The 15,557-nt window shown below is 35.5% G+C and overlaps 3 protein-coding genes across 3 annotated transcripts in view; 1 reads left to right on the forward strand and 2 right to left on the reverse strand.

Annotated features, from left to right (window-relative positions):
* LOC104743973 (eukaryotic peptide chain release factor subunit 1-1-like) overlaps nucleotides 1-2,051 on the reverse strand; it is a 6,145-nt gene extending 4,094 nt beyond the window's left edge. The window contains exons 1-2 of the mRNA XM_010465001.2: nucleotides 1,599-2,051; nucleotides 3-1,020 (exon numbers count right to left, since the gene is read on the reverse strand). Of these exons, the coding sequence (XP_010463303.1) occupies nucleotides 3-1,014 (1,012 nt within the window). The 5' untranslated portion in view covers nucleotides 1,015-1,020; nucleotides 1,599-2,051. The remainder of the gene's footprint in view (nucleotides 1-2; nucleotides 1,021-1,598) is intronic.
* LOC104742415 (oleosin 16 kDa-like) lies at nucleotides 2,305-3,082 on the reverse strand. The gene has a single exon (XM_010463418.2). It carries the CDS (start codon nucleotides 3,048-3,050, stop codon nucleotides 2,541-2,543), a length of 510 nt encoding a protein of 169 aa, XP_010461720.1. The 5' UTR covers nucleotides 3,051-3,082; the 3' UTR covers nucleotides 2,305-2,540.
* The window catches only part of LOC104742418 (probable translation initiation factor eIF-2B subunit delta), a 5,139-nt gene continuing 2,623 nt past the window's right edge, over nucleotides 13,042-15,557 (forward strand). The window contains exons 1-3 of the mRNA XM_010463420.2: nucleotides 13,042-13,689; nucleotides 14,948-15,076; nucleotides 15,171-15,517. Of these exons, the coding sequence (XP_010461722.1) occupies nucleotides 13,146-13,689; nucleotides 14,948-15,076; nucleotides 15,171-15,517 (1,020 nt within the window). The 5' untranslated portion in view covers nucleotides 13,042-13,145. The remainder of the gene's footprint in view (nucleotides 13,690-14,947; nucleotides 15,077-15,170; nucleotides 15,518-15,557) is intronic.

Here is a 15,557-nt window from a genome sequence, read left to right on the forward strand (position 1 = left end):
ACTGTTCCTCATCACATATCTGTTGATATCAAGATTCTCCCATACAATAAGTGTCTCGACAGCACCCGAATCCAAAGCGTTCAACGTATCATCCAAGCCAACCACATACTTCCCCGTGTCCTGGTCTACCTCCTTAAAGTATTTCCCTATCAAACGCTTCTCTTGAATGAACTTCACATTCGCCAAGACTTCAGATGACAGCTCAATAGCCTCATTGAAACCACGTTCTCCTCCATGTGATACACCCACCACATTCAGTATCTTTGCCGTAAGCCGGGGGTCAAGCATATCTGAGTGACTCAATTCAGTCTTGAGATCCCCTAAACCGGCAATTATCATCCTGGACACATTAGGCTGACTTGTCGAAGGACAGATGTATAGCCTGGTGGCGAGCTCAGCAGTTTTCCTCAAGTAATTGCGACGCTTCTCTGTTCGAAGACGATCAAAACGAAGAGCAGACTGTCCTCCCCTTCCGTGTTTATTCGGAAGCTCAACAGAGAACTTGTAAAGCACCTCACGTGTGTTACCGCTAAGAGTTCCAAAGAGAGTGCCGTTTCCATCCATTACAATGAAACCATACTTCTCATCACATTCCAGCAACTCACTAAGAGCTTCAGTGTGAAACTTGTTGTCACAGAGGTAGAGAGTATTGTTGATAGGTTTGAACGGCTCAAAGTCATAAGCAACCTTCTTCTCCTTTCCTTCCTCGTTGACAATAGTGCCGGTATAGAGCACTAGACCATTGGGAGGGACCTTATTGTGAAGCTTCAGCCTTTGTTGCGCAGAAGTTATGGCGCTCAAAACAGATTGGCGATTGACTCTGCTCTTGATGTTTGATGCGGTTCCGTACTCATCACTCAACATCTTGCTAACGCGAGAGACCTGACCACGCGGAGGTATGATGAGTGAGATCATGCTAGTTCCGTTTCCCTTAGCAGCTTCAAGGGATTTGACCAGCTTCTTCATCTTCCACATCACAATGTTCTTGTCGTCGTTGGTATGATTGTCTCCCATTTTAACCTACAACAAGGGAACACGGTATACGAAGGCTAGTTAATAACGAAAAATCTTGTACAACTAAGAGATCGATTCAGCGAACTAAACTAGAGTACAGCTAAATAGAATTAATCATCAATCACACATCACTAAAAGTAACAAAGGATAAATCTCGAATTCTATCAAAAGCCCTAAACCCTAATTAATAACTATTGTAAGTTGGTCACTATTCTCAGTACTTGGCAGAAGAATAAGTTGATCTTTTTGGCCTAACTCAAACTTATGATACTATAAAGAAATAAACGTTTCAAGATGATCGGAACAGAGTTGCATATATCCGAAATAAATATACTAAATTCGAAATAATACGTTTGCTAAAGACAAATTCTGATCAGATACACCTGTTTTGCAAGAATCGAAAAGTACAAATCCAAAATTTCCAGAAACAGAGCTATAAACACAGAAAAAACTTTTTAGAAAAATTCACATACAACGAGTTTACTCGATCGATCGAGAGAATATTAAACGGCCATTAAGGAAAGGAACGGGACAAGAAAAATAAAACCAAAAGAAGATACAAAGGTATAAAGATTGGAAAGAACCTTAAGAAGAAGAACGACGTTACAAGCCTCAAGTGTTGTTCTACAAGAATAAGCAAATCAACTCCTTGAAGCGGCAGAGAAAGAATATATATATGTATAACTGTTTCTTTTCTTGCTACAGACGCTAACCCTAATTATTTCTAACTAAACCGACTGACTTTATAATGGGCCTAAGCCCCCTTTCTTTTTTGTTAACACTAATTAAGTGGTAGTGGGTACATACAAATGATGGTCTGTTTTGTTTTCTTCCTAAGCCCGATATTTTTATTCGGCAATTTCTACTTCCGTTCGTCAACTAAAAGTAAGGTGACTTGATAGTTTTGGATACTGAATATAAAAGAACCACTGTGGTTCACCTCAAATTCTTAGTGGCTTTACATGAATTATAGGAAAATCACATTTACCGAGTTTTAACCGAAGTAATGACACGACGACACTAGCTAGTACAAAAGAATTGAGGATTCAAATNGAGTAATCCGAAGAGTTGACCGGAGTAATTAGGAGACTGTGATTGTAGTAGCTGACGGAGAAGAGATGAGAGGGGGTGGTTGGTGGTGGTGTTACTTCGTGGGACGGTGGTTGAGTTGTTGATGGGTCTCTGTTGGGTGTAGCTGCTAGGGTTTGTTCGNCAAAAGAATTGAGGATTCAAATTATGTATCTACTGGAATATAATGCATAAATCTAAACATTATTTGACATGGACATATCTATTTCGCAGCCTAAAGTAATTATATCAAAACAACTTAACAAATAAACAAACACAAATCCTCCCGTTTTTGCTGTTTTTCTTTTTAGTGACATTCATACAAACACTGAAACACCGGCCGACATTATTGATCAATACACCAAGAGAAAGAGGAAAAAAAACATAGGGAACAGTCAAATTAAGGGGAATACAAAACGTGTAATTTCTACATGAGACCAAACCCGTAAGGTTACTCTTCATGCACCAGGTGCTGCATCTTTCAGCGTACTATGGAAGTACCCACCAGCATAATCTTTGACATGAGCTGCCGTGTCATGGATTCGACTCCGAGCATAATCTACCTGATCCGACCCGATTGGATGCATGCCTTTGAAATATCGATACAACCACGACACAACAGCCCCCGTAGCAAAGAGGAATCCTGCAAGGGACAAGAATCCGGTGACGAGGAGGAACAAAGGGATCCAAATAGGGCTTGTGATAATGATGACTGGGAGAAAAGCAATGATTCCGAGGACAGAAGCGGTGACGGTGATCCCGGTTAGTAAAAGGAGGATTCCACCGGAGATGAAGAATGCGAGTAATCCGAAGAGCTGACCGGAGTAATTAGGAGACTGTGATTGTAGTAGCTGACGGAGAAGAGATGAGAGGGGGTGGTTGGTGGTGGTGTTACTTCGTGGGACGGTGGTTGAGTTGTTGATGGGTCTCTGTTGGGTGTAGCTGCTAGGGTTTGTTCGATCAGCCATTCTCGGCTAAGAAGAGAGAGATGTGAGGTGCGAGAATAGTGAAAGAGAGAAACAAATGGAGACAGGTTCTGAAAGTGAAGGCGCATGCATGCAAACACGTGGAGTTTCTGTCTTGTTTTTACTAAATTTGTTCTTTTTATAACAAATTAACATTTACTTGTTAGAAACTAATAATATATATCTTCTTGCCTGGTTTTTGTTTCTTTATTAATTCCAAATTGGATTTTGGAGTATCTTTGCTTTTGGTTTTACAAACGTTAATTAAAATAACTAGCTAGCTAGCTAGCGCACCATTATAAACTTGTTGGTCCATAAAAGTTTTTGAGGTCCCGATATAACCTAGTCAGTGTAGCTCATAGGTTCGAATTAATTTAGGGTCTAGTCTAGTAGCATTGTAATTTGTAAATCTCCTTTAAACCGGTTAAACCTCGTATATATCATTGCTATATATATGTTGATATTTTGTGTTTATTATCTCTTTTGTTTTTCTATGTAAGAGTATATAAACTGTTTTGATTACCCCCAACCCTTTTTCCATAAAATTTTAATTTTATCTGTAGTCAACATTATGATTAAGATTCCTCATGTGAACAACTTTTGAAATTTTAAAGAAAATCTCTCTTTACTTTACAGAATTCCAAGTGACTATATACTGTCCATTGAAGCCACTTGATCAAAATCCCACAATGAAATCTCATGTCTGTATTAATCTGACTTTTAAAGTTTGATTTGGCGCCTATGATCAACAAAATTGGGATCTTAACTTTTTTTTGGTTGCCTCGTATTTCTGATATTTACAAAATTATTCCAACTCTTTATGTACACCAAAGAACCTCTAATTTTTGTATATTCAGCAAACTAACTCAGATTTTTATTTATTTATCAAATTACCCCATATCTTTGGATTTTTCCCGATTACCCCCAAAGTCTTTGATATTTATTATTTACCAAATTACTCCTAATCTTTACATATTTACCAAATTACTCTAAATATTTTGGTATTAACAATTTACGTCTATCTTTTGGTATTTACAAAAATATCCTAGATCTTTTGATATGTACTACCCTAAGATCTTTTGATATATACCAAATTACAACAGATCTTTCCGGATTTACTAGTTACCACAGATTTTTCATATTTTCCAAATGACCCTATTTTTTGTTATTTTCAAATGTTCACCGGTCTTTTGGTATGGTGCACAATAGTCCACAATATTGAAGAGTTTGTACAAATAACTCCTACCTAATCTTTTGATATTTACTAAAGAGGTTCCCAATGTCTAATATTATTTTTTCCAAAGTACCCCAGATCTGATTTTGTAGAAACATAAAAGTGATATTGGCTCTGATTGGTAACACGCATAATGACGAGATAATTTTACTAATGCGATTACACAAAAAAATTACCAATCAAGAATATTGGCATTTTCACCAAAAATACAAGAAAAAAATCATTATGCAAATAAGTGGATAAATGTTGTTTATTTTCATAATGAATTTTTGTTATTTTACGTACAATATTGTTTTGTAAAATTAAGAAAATAATTGTTTATAGTGAATACCATATTTTCCAAATAATATTTAAATTTCACAATTTCTTAACAGCTTTTAATATATTATTAATAAACCTATATTTTCATTATCCAATAATACTTAAAATAATATTATTTAATTTATTAAAATATGTATATGTTGGTAATATAATATTATTCCACTGAATATATTTAATTAACATAATTTTTTTTATTTTACAAATTTTCATTATGTAAATTTTTATTTGCAATTTATGACATTATGCGCTTATGCAATGTTATCTATCCGAGCTATTATTTTTGATGCACCATTGAAATGCCTTAGCTTTGTTTATTTATTTTCTACTTGTTGTAGTTATAAACTTATAATGTTTAAGAATTCAAATTTAAAATTAGGGAACTGGTGCTCTCACGCTTTGTAAACCCTAGTTACTATATTAATTAGGGAGTACATTTAGGGACTAAAAAAAATAAACAATTTTTTATATATATAATATAATGCCCTCTTCATAAAAAAATCGGAAGAACAATAAAAGGGTAATGAAGTAAATTAAGGCTTTAAAACGCGCGGATCTTGGGTATTGCCCGATGTATGCGTATTCAGATCATGACTAACTGTATCAGATGAAAGGTATTAAACGCATAACTAAACAGTTATATATATTGTGTTAAAGAATAAGGCTATGTGTACATTAATTATTGATTGACCATCCCTTTATTCTATAAAATAAATATTCAATTATTTGGAACCCCAATTATTCTGTAAAGAAAGGAGAATCAAATGTAAGACCCTAGTTATTTGGACTTGCCCATAACTACTCCACAATTAAACAAAATTTTGAATTTTAATTTCAAATCCCACAAAACCACTAAATCAAAACAGTCTAAAAAATATTATGTATATAACAAAAAATAGTTTGTTTCCTAAAGTATTTAAATCATTAACATCCTAAAAATCTTGAATAATGTTTTAGAAATTGTTAATTACCTTTTTTTTTGTCAAACCCTTTGTTTTCATTCATTCAAGAACACAAATACAAGTACAAAGAGGTAGAGTTCCAAAGTTAAAAATATTACAAAAGAGGGCATTCCCCAATGCCATAAGGGAAGAAGTAGAATTCATCGATTGTAAATCCAAGAGAGCTATGAACGTTTTAGAAATTGTTAAATACCTTATTCAAAATTTATCACTACTTAAATTATTTAATGATAATTCTGAAATTTATCATAACATCGACAATGCAATCTTATTAATATCAATCTAAAAATTTGGCTTTTGGCAATTCAAATATAGACGTTACTATTATCTTGGAATTTTGCACCGGATCTCTAGCATATTCTTTTCATCACATAGTACCTATAACTATAGAAAAACATCCTAAAGGTTATAATTAACATATATATTTATTTGAAAATTTTAAAATTTTAAGTTTAATTAAAATAAATCCAAAATAATTTAACTACAAATAAACTATGATTTTCATTTTTTTTATCAATCATAACAGAACTATTAAATCAATTAAGTTACATCAAATAACATATGTTAACTTTGATAACTATATATTTATGAAATAAAACTTATACTTTTAATTTTCTGTAAATTTATTTTTTTAAACATATATTAATTAAGTAAATATTAAAATTTCATTGAAAACTGATTAACATATGCATAAAACCATCTAAAACCGCCTAATTTTCTATATATAAGACCGTACAAAAAAACCCGTCTGATTCTAAACCTTAAAAGTAATCGCCAAGATCTATATTTTTAACATTAAACTTAAATAAAAATATATATTTACAAAATACAAAAATATGTTTTAAAATATTTATATTAAAGTAAGCCTAATTTAGAAGCAAAACATTTATCTATATTAATACTTTTGAAGTACATTTGGTTGGTGTTCTACCTTTTAAGTTATACTTCTTAAAAAGTTATTTACAAAGTTCATCACTTAAAAATTGCACAAAAAACAATAAATAAAATATCAAAAATCGATTTAACACAACTATATATAATAATGTCCTACAAATAAGGTAAAATCAGTTATAAGATTCGACAATAACAATATGGTTTCAAAGGAAACGATTAAAAAATCTATTTGAAAATTAATATGCATTTTATAAATAACTAGTATTGTGATAAGCTTTGGAGCTTATCGGAATAGAAAGGTAACCAGAAATAATGAGGGAGAGAGGTATTGCGCCGTTAATGGTGGAGAGGAGATAAGAGAAGAGATTAGAGGCAGAGTGAAGAAGAAGAAAGAGATTAAGAATTATTTTGTTAATTATTCATTTGATACCCCAACCCTAAACCAAGGTTCCTTTTTAAATACAGACTCCACATAAACGATACATATAAAACGACATCACATTGTCTTGATAAGTAAAGACTCTGTTTCAAACTAAGTCTCTTCCCAACTCTAGATTTCCTTACCTTAGTCATCAGCTTTCTCTTCATACAAGCCACAGGGGGTCGTAACCTATCAATACTCTGGTCCTGAAGAACCAACTTGTCCTCAAGTTGCAGGCCCATCATTAATCTGCAGAGTCCACACTTCATGTCCTCCCCTCTCAAGGTTGATGCCTTGCTCCTACTTATCCCATACATGCTCAACAAATTTCCCAACCATTGCAACAAAATAAGATAAATTTCAGTCTGGTTCAATTCTCTCAGCATCTGTTCCACCTTGTTGTTCTCACTATATCCATCCTGAGACCTCACTTCGGTTGGAGTCCACAACATTGACCCTACTAAGCAGATAATCATCTCTAGTGGCCTTGGTGAATGAGACACTCCAAAAGCAAAGTTTTTAACCAAAAGGTTCTCAAAATGATTTGAGGTGAGCTTGTCAAACTTCACTGGATACCCAACATCTTTAATACTAAGGTGACGCTCAAGCACATGCTTTGGCATGTAGACACTTTTTCTTTTGTCATCTAGTAACTTTGGAATGAAGGGAGATCCATCTGACATTAGCCAGACTTCTTTGTATTGATCAATAAGCCTTTGTCTCTTCTTCGTATAAGAACTTGATCGTTTCTGTTTCTCACTACATTCACCCTACATTAGCAATTCAGTTTTTATCCAAAACCTCGAACCCGTTTTGCAGACAGAAATTTCAGGCAACCCAGTTAGACACCTAAACCATGAAACTTCTTCACTTGGTGGTAGCTTTGGTGGCCTCAACTTGTACATAATGGGATCAGCCTACACATCTTTTTCTTCCCTGTCATACTTTAACACTCCCATTTCAAAACATCTTATAATTATGTCTTGAATACCAAGTACCCATCTTGTAGCCTGCTGATCACGGATTTGCCCTGTAGACATCACCACCATTATACACCTTATTCTTTCTAATTCCATAAGTCTTGTCTTCTGCAAAATCAAATGTCCAATGATGAACTCTATTAGTGGAAAAGTGTGTTTATCTGCTAAACGATGAAGTTTCTTTTCTGGACCTTGAAGGAAACACCACCTCTTTAATTTGGATAACACTATAGTCATAACATCTAGTCCTCTATCCTTCTTTTCTCTATCAAATACCAACCATCTACACCTACTACTACTGGCCCCTAAAAAATCCATCTTGTCCTCAAGATGAAGTGACAAGCGCTGAACATTTTGTAGCAGTGATGCTAAATCTTCCAAAATTACCCAATTACACTCCCTATCGATCTTTTGTGTCTTCTCCTTGGGTCCATTTACGAACATGTAATGACTTTTCTGTATCTTCTGGATTGACACTAGAAACTCCTTGGACATAACATTGATTCTCTTAAAATCTGTAACATGGAACCTTTGCATCATCATCATCACCCAATTGCTACTATAAAATCTCAACAACAAGTTCCATTGAGCTTGTTCATCTAACCATTCTCCAGGCTCTCATACACTCCTAATCCAAGAGAGAGTTGTCTTTTGTTCCTTCACCTCACAAGCTCCCACCAAAATTTTAGTAACACTGTAGATACCCTTGTTTACAACAGATCCTAGACTTGTAATTATAGCTAAATCCTTCTTCTGTGATCTTCTTATCTCGACCAAATGATAGCAATGCTCCATGGAAGATCTCTTAACTTTTGCGTGTTGACTTTCCCGTAATGGTAGAGCAAGAGAGTCACATTGCCTTCCTCTTTTAAATCGGGCTCTGTGGAAACATTTCTTCACCAAAATATTTTTAAGAAACATTGACTGTCTTGAGCAAGGAGGTTTTGAAATCCCAAAATCATAAGAAACTTTCTGGGTGGAGACGCACACAACTTGTTCTACGAAATTCCCAAGAGGAATTGTTGAGTTTTCCACCAGCTTTTGTTTACCATATTTTGCTCCTGAAGTCTTCTGCATATCAAGGTTTTGTGTGGGTTGTGTTGTTGGAATGGCCTTCTGAATTTGAACATCCACCACCTGTTCGACCAAATCACACACAAGAATTTTCAAGTTTTGTTGAGATTCTTCAACCTCAGAATCATTAGGTTTCTTCATCTCTGAAACCCAGACGCTGCAATTGTTGCACTCCTTCTGTTCCACACACGACTCTGGAAGCTCCATCGGTGTACATTTAGATGTCCTGGTTTGGATTTGTTGAAGCTCAGCTGCTTCTCGTTCTTGTTTTAGAATCTTCTTTATCTCACGGGTGTTAGAGAGCGCCAACTCCAGTCGTTCATGTATCTCAAGCAGCGGATTGAAATCTTCTTGACTAAACATTAACATTTTCCAAATTCGATACGATCGGGAGTCAATGAAAGCACCAATGATAAGCTTTGGAGATTATCGGAATAGAAAGGTAACCAGAAATAACGAGGGAGAGAGGTATTGCGCCGTTAATGGCGGAGAGGAGATAAGAGAAGAGATTAGAGGCAGAGAGAAGAAGAAGAAAGAGATTAAGAATTGTTTTGTTAATTATTCATTTGATACCCCAATCCTAAACCAAGGTTCCTTCTTAAATACAGACTCCACATAAACGATACATATAAAACGACATCACATTGTCTTGATAAGTAAAGACTTTGTTTCAAACTAAGTCTCTTCCCAACTCTAGCTTTCCTTAACTTTCTCTTTATACAAGCCACAGGGGGTCGTAACCTATCAATACTCCGGTCCTGAAGAACCAACTTGTCCTCAAGTGAGTAGTAGGTGTAGATGGTTGGTATTTGATAGAGGAAAGAAGGATAAAGGACTTGATGTTATGACTATAGTGTTATCTGAATTAAAGAGGTGGTGTTTCCTTCAAGGTCCAGAAAAGAAACACCACCTCTAATTCGGATAACACTATAGTCATAACATCTAGTCCTCTATCCTTCTTTCCTCTATCAAATACCAACCATCTACACCTACTATATTGTGATTACTAATGTCCTAACCAAATTTTGAAAATATTGTTGAGTCTCTCTAATTGCTTTGTATAAATCCAACTATCATAGTTAATCATACTCTTTGAAAATTTGAAAAAAAACACAACAACAAAAGAAGACAATGAATCTGAAATAAAGATCAATAAATCTAAAATATAGAGAAGTCAAAAAACTTGAATCGATTAAAATATTGTGGAAAAAAATATATGAGAAATATTAGAAAACAATAATAATGGAAATGTGGAGAAAGCAAGAGAACAAAAGATGGATTGAGTCTAACATGAATTGGATTTTTGTTGAGGATTGTGAAACCGTTTAAGAAATGTAATATTAAGGGATCTATTTTTCTTTTGTTGTATAATATTTTTTTTAATATTAAAATTAGAAACAAAGTTGAGTTTATTTTTTTATTAGTTATTTTTTAATCATGGACAAATCCTATATGGCATGTTTTTGTTGGGTAAGAGACTTGCGATTTATAGAGTACATGATGTAAATATGTTTAAGTTTTCTAATTATAATTGGAGTATTGGAAAATCAAAGATCTTCTCATTTCCAAAGAATTTTATGTTAAAACTATTTTCTAAACTTGCTCATCAAGAATTTTACTAATCTTAAATGAAAGAATGTGTGTACAGTAGAAAAACCCCTACCATCTTACTTAAACACTATAAATACTTTTTGTTTACATCACCTAAAATCAGCAAATTCTACCACGCTTATTCCAAAATAATTACACTTTAACCTACTGTAATGGCTGCTTCATTTTTTTACCTAAGGAAGCATTCAAATTTTGAAGGTCTACGCTTATGGAATATTTAAGGAACCAATTTATAAATTATGCCAAAAAGAAATCAGCATAAGCATCTTACAAATAAGGTAAAATCATTTATAAATTCGACAATAACACTATTGTTTCAAAGAAAATGATTAAAAACTATTTCAAAATTAATATACGGTAGAAAAAAACTCTACCATCTTACTTAAACACTATAAATACTCTTCATTTTATATCACCTAAAGTCACCAAATTATTTTGGAAAACAAATACACTTAAACCTACTAATCTGTTGGCTGCTTCATTTTCTTACCTAAAAAGACATTTAAATTTGGAAGGTTTACTCTTATGGAATATCTAAGAAACCATCTTTTTTTTTTCTCTGAATGATATATATTAGAAAGTATGTTAAACGTTTTTAACTTTACAATTGTACTCACTAACCAGCAAGACAAAATAGAAGTAAGGATAATCAAAATAGCCACCTTGAAAAGCTCTATAAACGAATAGAAGCACTATCAGAGACAAAAAGGTTATAAAGCCAAAAGGGATACCCGATTGCTACATATGATTGACGGCGATCCTCTCTTGTAACACTCTTAGCGATTAGGTGAGCGACAAGATTAGAGCTTCTTTCTTCTAACAACAATTTCCACTGCAAAAAACTTCCCAGGGCATTTACTACAGAGCGTGACTGAAACTTGAAAGATGGCCACACTGGAGGTTTTTGAACAGCTCCCATGAGAGTTGAATCCTCGGAAGCAAAGACTACCTTATCAAAGTTGAGGCTTTTCATACTTTCACATGCCCATAACCAACATAGAAGACTAGCATCCATCTTGCTGAAAACTGAAGCAAAGGATCTTCGACTATGCATAAGAGTTTCCCCTTTCTCATTTCTTAGTACCCAGGCTGCTCCTCCTGGACTCGTTTCTTTATCTAAGAAACCATTAACGGGAAAACGGCCAAAATCCACCCTAACTATTTCTGAAACGCTTTTTTATACCTGAACTATAACCTCCGGCAAATAACAACCCCAACCCAATTTAAATTCAAATTCCCTGTCCAAACTATTTAGAATGTTGTAAATTTCAGCATCTGTTTTAACGGGGTTAAATGGTGGATTAACGGTGCTGACTCAGATGACGACGTGGCATTACGAGTCGGTAAAACAACGTCATTTTGTGGCAAAAACAAAACGACGTTGTTTGCAACTGGGATTAAAATTAAAATCGAATCGAATTGGGAATAAATCGAATTTAGGGTTTTTTGTTGTTCTTCTTCGCGAAGAGTGAGTGTCAAGAAACCGAGAATTGTGGGTTGAATGATTCTGACAAGTTGTTGTGAACATCGCTCCCTTCGATTACAACCCACAATTCTCAGTTTCTCGACACTCACTCTTCGCGAAGAAGAAGAACAAAAACCCCTAATCAATTTCTCCCCAATTCGATTCGAATTTAGTTTTAATCCCCAATTGCAAACGACGTCGTTTTACTGAATCGTAATGTCACATCGTCATCTGAGTCAGTACCGTTAATCCACCATTTAACCCCGTTAAAACAGATGCTGAAATTTACAACATTCTAAACAGTTTGGATAGGGAATTTGAATTTAAATTGGGTTGGAGTTGTTATTTGCTGGGGTTTATAGTTTAAGTATAAAAAAGCGTTTCAGAAATAGTTAGGGTAGATTTTGGCCGTTTTCCCTTGGACCTAGTCGTTTATAAATTATTCATCCTCATTAATATTTTTTTTCATAAATTCATTACTATCATCTACATTAACTCTCATTTGCTTCTCATACTAATTAGATTTTTTTTTTTTCCTAATTGAAGGTATATGCTATACTGGACAATTTTGCTCATTTTTAAATTTACAATTTGATTTCAATCTGATCTTACCAACCCTGTATAGTGTTAATTTTCTAGAAACAGTTTCATGTACCTTATAATTGATTTCTAAAATTTCTTAAAACTATAGATACTAAATTTTATAAAACAACCACAAATTAACAAACAAAGATAACAGCCACAAATTAACAAACAAAGACAACATATATATTTGTGTAAATAGTGAAAATCTAGATTTTTAACAAAATTGCAAAAGATTTGACATTTACTACCTCAAGAAAATAAATCAATAGAATTATCTCCATAACGTTTTTGGTTAATTACGTGTTGACACGTTATAAAAGTCTAATTTAATTTCTTTTTCTTTCAAATTAATTTAATTCTTTCATGGTCAAACAATCTACAATAATTTAATTTCAAATTGCAAAAATAAATAATTTTAATCTTAATTTTGGTTTATCAATCGACCACCGTTTTGTTCAGCCCTTTTGTATATCGCTTCTCCTAATTAAACCCTAAAAAGATTCATCATCATCTTCATCATCGTCGTCTTCCAAACTTTGAGTAACAGTCTCTCCATGGATACTCGTCGCGGAGCTCTTGCTGTTCCTAAAGTCCGTCGAGTAGGTTTCTTCACACCAACCGAGCCGCCTCCGGAGTCATCACAACGACCGAATCGAAGCCAATCCGGTCCGGTTGAGGCAACGACGTCTTCGTCTCCTCTCTCCGATTCACCCTCCGGAAACCTAATCTCTCCGGTATTAATTCCACCGTCGCGTCACCATTCTGACAATTTAACCTCTCACGCTGCTGCTCCTGTACCCGTTCCTGGACCTGCCGCCTTTCGCCGATACTTAGCTCATGATCGGAGTCTTCACGTCGGTAGTTACAATGCTCCGGATTCGCTTCTGGGAACATCACCACCGTCGAGTAACGGAGAGTTTTCTGAGGATTCGGTTTCTCTGTTTGGGTTCCAACGGAGCGATTCGACGAAATTATCGGCGAGTTTTCCTAATGGAGGATTCGATTTGACTTTAGCAGTTAGAGCTCCTCAGGAGTCTGAAACCATAATTGAGACCGCGTCGGCTTCTGAAGGGAAGAAGAAGATCGCCGAAGTTTCTGGTATGTATACAAATCGATTTAAGGGTCTAATTGAATAAATTGCGTGTAGCTCTTTGTATAGTTTATGTATTGAGTTTAGTGACCTTTATGATGTTACATCCGATGAGGCAGCCTGTAGTGCCGTAGGGACTAGGTAGAGGCCAGGAAATTAGCTGTAACTTGGCTATGCGTTTGATCTCATGGAGAGGTTTAGGGAGTCAGGTTTGGAAACGCGACTTATTTTCCTTTTTGCTTTTGGCATGACTGGTGCGAGTCCGGTTCAGGGTTTGGTTGGATGACCATTCTCCGGCCAGGTTGACGATAGTTCTGGTTTTGTCTTGAGAAGGCAGAGATGACTATTCTCCGGCTTTGATGATGAGTGGAGACTATTTAATGTTGAGTCTTGTTTGGAAGCAAAGTCTGGTGAGCAATTCCTGCCACGGTTATTGATAGCTGGACTCTGAATTTGAGTCACAGAGTCAAAGTCGTGCTTTGAAGACAAATGAATCAGCTAGAAACATAGGTAGAAGCAGGTGCCGTATGCAGAGGTGGTTCAACAAACTCCCAAAAATTCAAGCACCTGAGGAAGTTACCTCTCTATCACAGTTGCTCTTACAGAGGTGTTTTAAGTATGAAGTATGAAATTGACTTGGAGCTTCCCACTCAATAACGTCATCTTTGACCCTTAGATCTCTCTGAAATAGCATTATGTTTCTTAGTTTCATTTACCGCAACCTTCGTACTTTTCATGTTAACTCACTTCTGCAAGCGGACATTTCGCAACAATAGACGTCATTATCGTCAAAGTCAGTTTTTAGGCGAGTCTTCAACATTGGCAGAAATGCATCATCAAGTTTTCTTCCGAATATCACTTTTTACAAAATCCTCCTTGACGGTTGCTGTTATCATTATCGAGGCTGGGAATTGATCACCATCTATCTCTGCTTTTGAACTGGATTGCAGGCCTCAGTCTTCTCCAATAACAAAATTGCCGTCTCTGCACGGCCGGAGAATGATCATTAGACTCCTGAAGTACCCTCCTCGATCAGAGGCCACGGGCCTCTCTGAAGTTGTTGATACCGCCCAGCCACAGAAGGGTCTTTAAGCTCCACTTCCAAACTAGACTTGCCTTTAGAATCAGAAGTTAAATACCTATTTTGTGTTTAGTATCAACTGTGACCATATGAAATGCTATGGATTTGAGTCGTTCAATTATTGCCATGCACAGATGTTTCCTCCTAGGTTTGCATTTCGTACTGACAGAAAGAATATCATGCAGGAAAGAGTGAATCTGTGACCACCAAACCCCAGAAGGAAAAGGAACCAAAATCGCTGAAAGATAAAACCACTAAAGCAGAAAGGCGTGCCATCCAAGAGGCACAACGGGCAGCAAAAGCTGCTGCAAAAGGTTCTTGTTTCGTTCAATATTTTTGCTTTGTTTTCCGTTTACATTAAAGTGACATGTAAAATCATCTGAATGCTTCCCTTTTGCTAATCTTTAGGCGAAGGAAAAAGACATGCAGATGAGTCTGTTGAGGCTAATCCTGGCAAGGCTGCTAAAAAGCCTCAACCAAAGAAAGAAAGACCTCCCATCTCATCCTCTGTTTCTGAAAAGACAGCTGTAGCAGTAGAAAAAGAGAAGAGGATGGATGTCCCGCAGACACAAATGCAGTATGATGATAAAAGCCGAGTGGATAAAGCTAAGAGGCGTGCTGTGGTTGAACAGACCGAGACCAAGAACAAAGTTGAATTATTTCTCCATCTTCCTCAATACGAACGTGGCAGTCAGCTTCCCAATTTAAGCTCCAATTTTTTCACACTTGATACCATACACCACGCAGTCTATAAGGTATAGCTATTTGTTTAGATGTGTGGCTGTGAAATGTTTG

This window comes from Camelina sativa, chromosome 14 (genome assembly GCF_000633955.1).
Source record: "Camelina sativa cultivar DH55 chromosome 14, Cs, whole genome shotgun sequence".
Classification (NCBI taxonomy): Eukaryota; Viridiplantae; Streptophyta; class Magnoliopsida; order Brassicales; family Brassicaceae; genus Camelina; species Camelina sativa.

Excerpts from the sequence above, each read along its gene's own strand:
- LOC104742415 (XM_010463418.2), bottom strand. The coding sequence starts at position 3,050 with ATGGCTGATCGAACAAACCCTAGCAGCTACACCCAACAGAGACCCATC.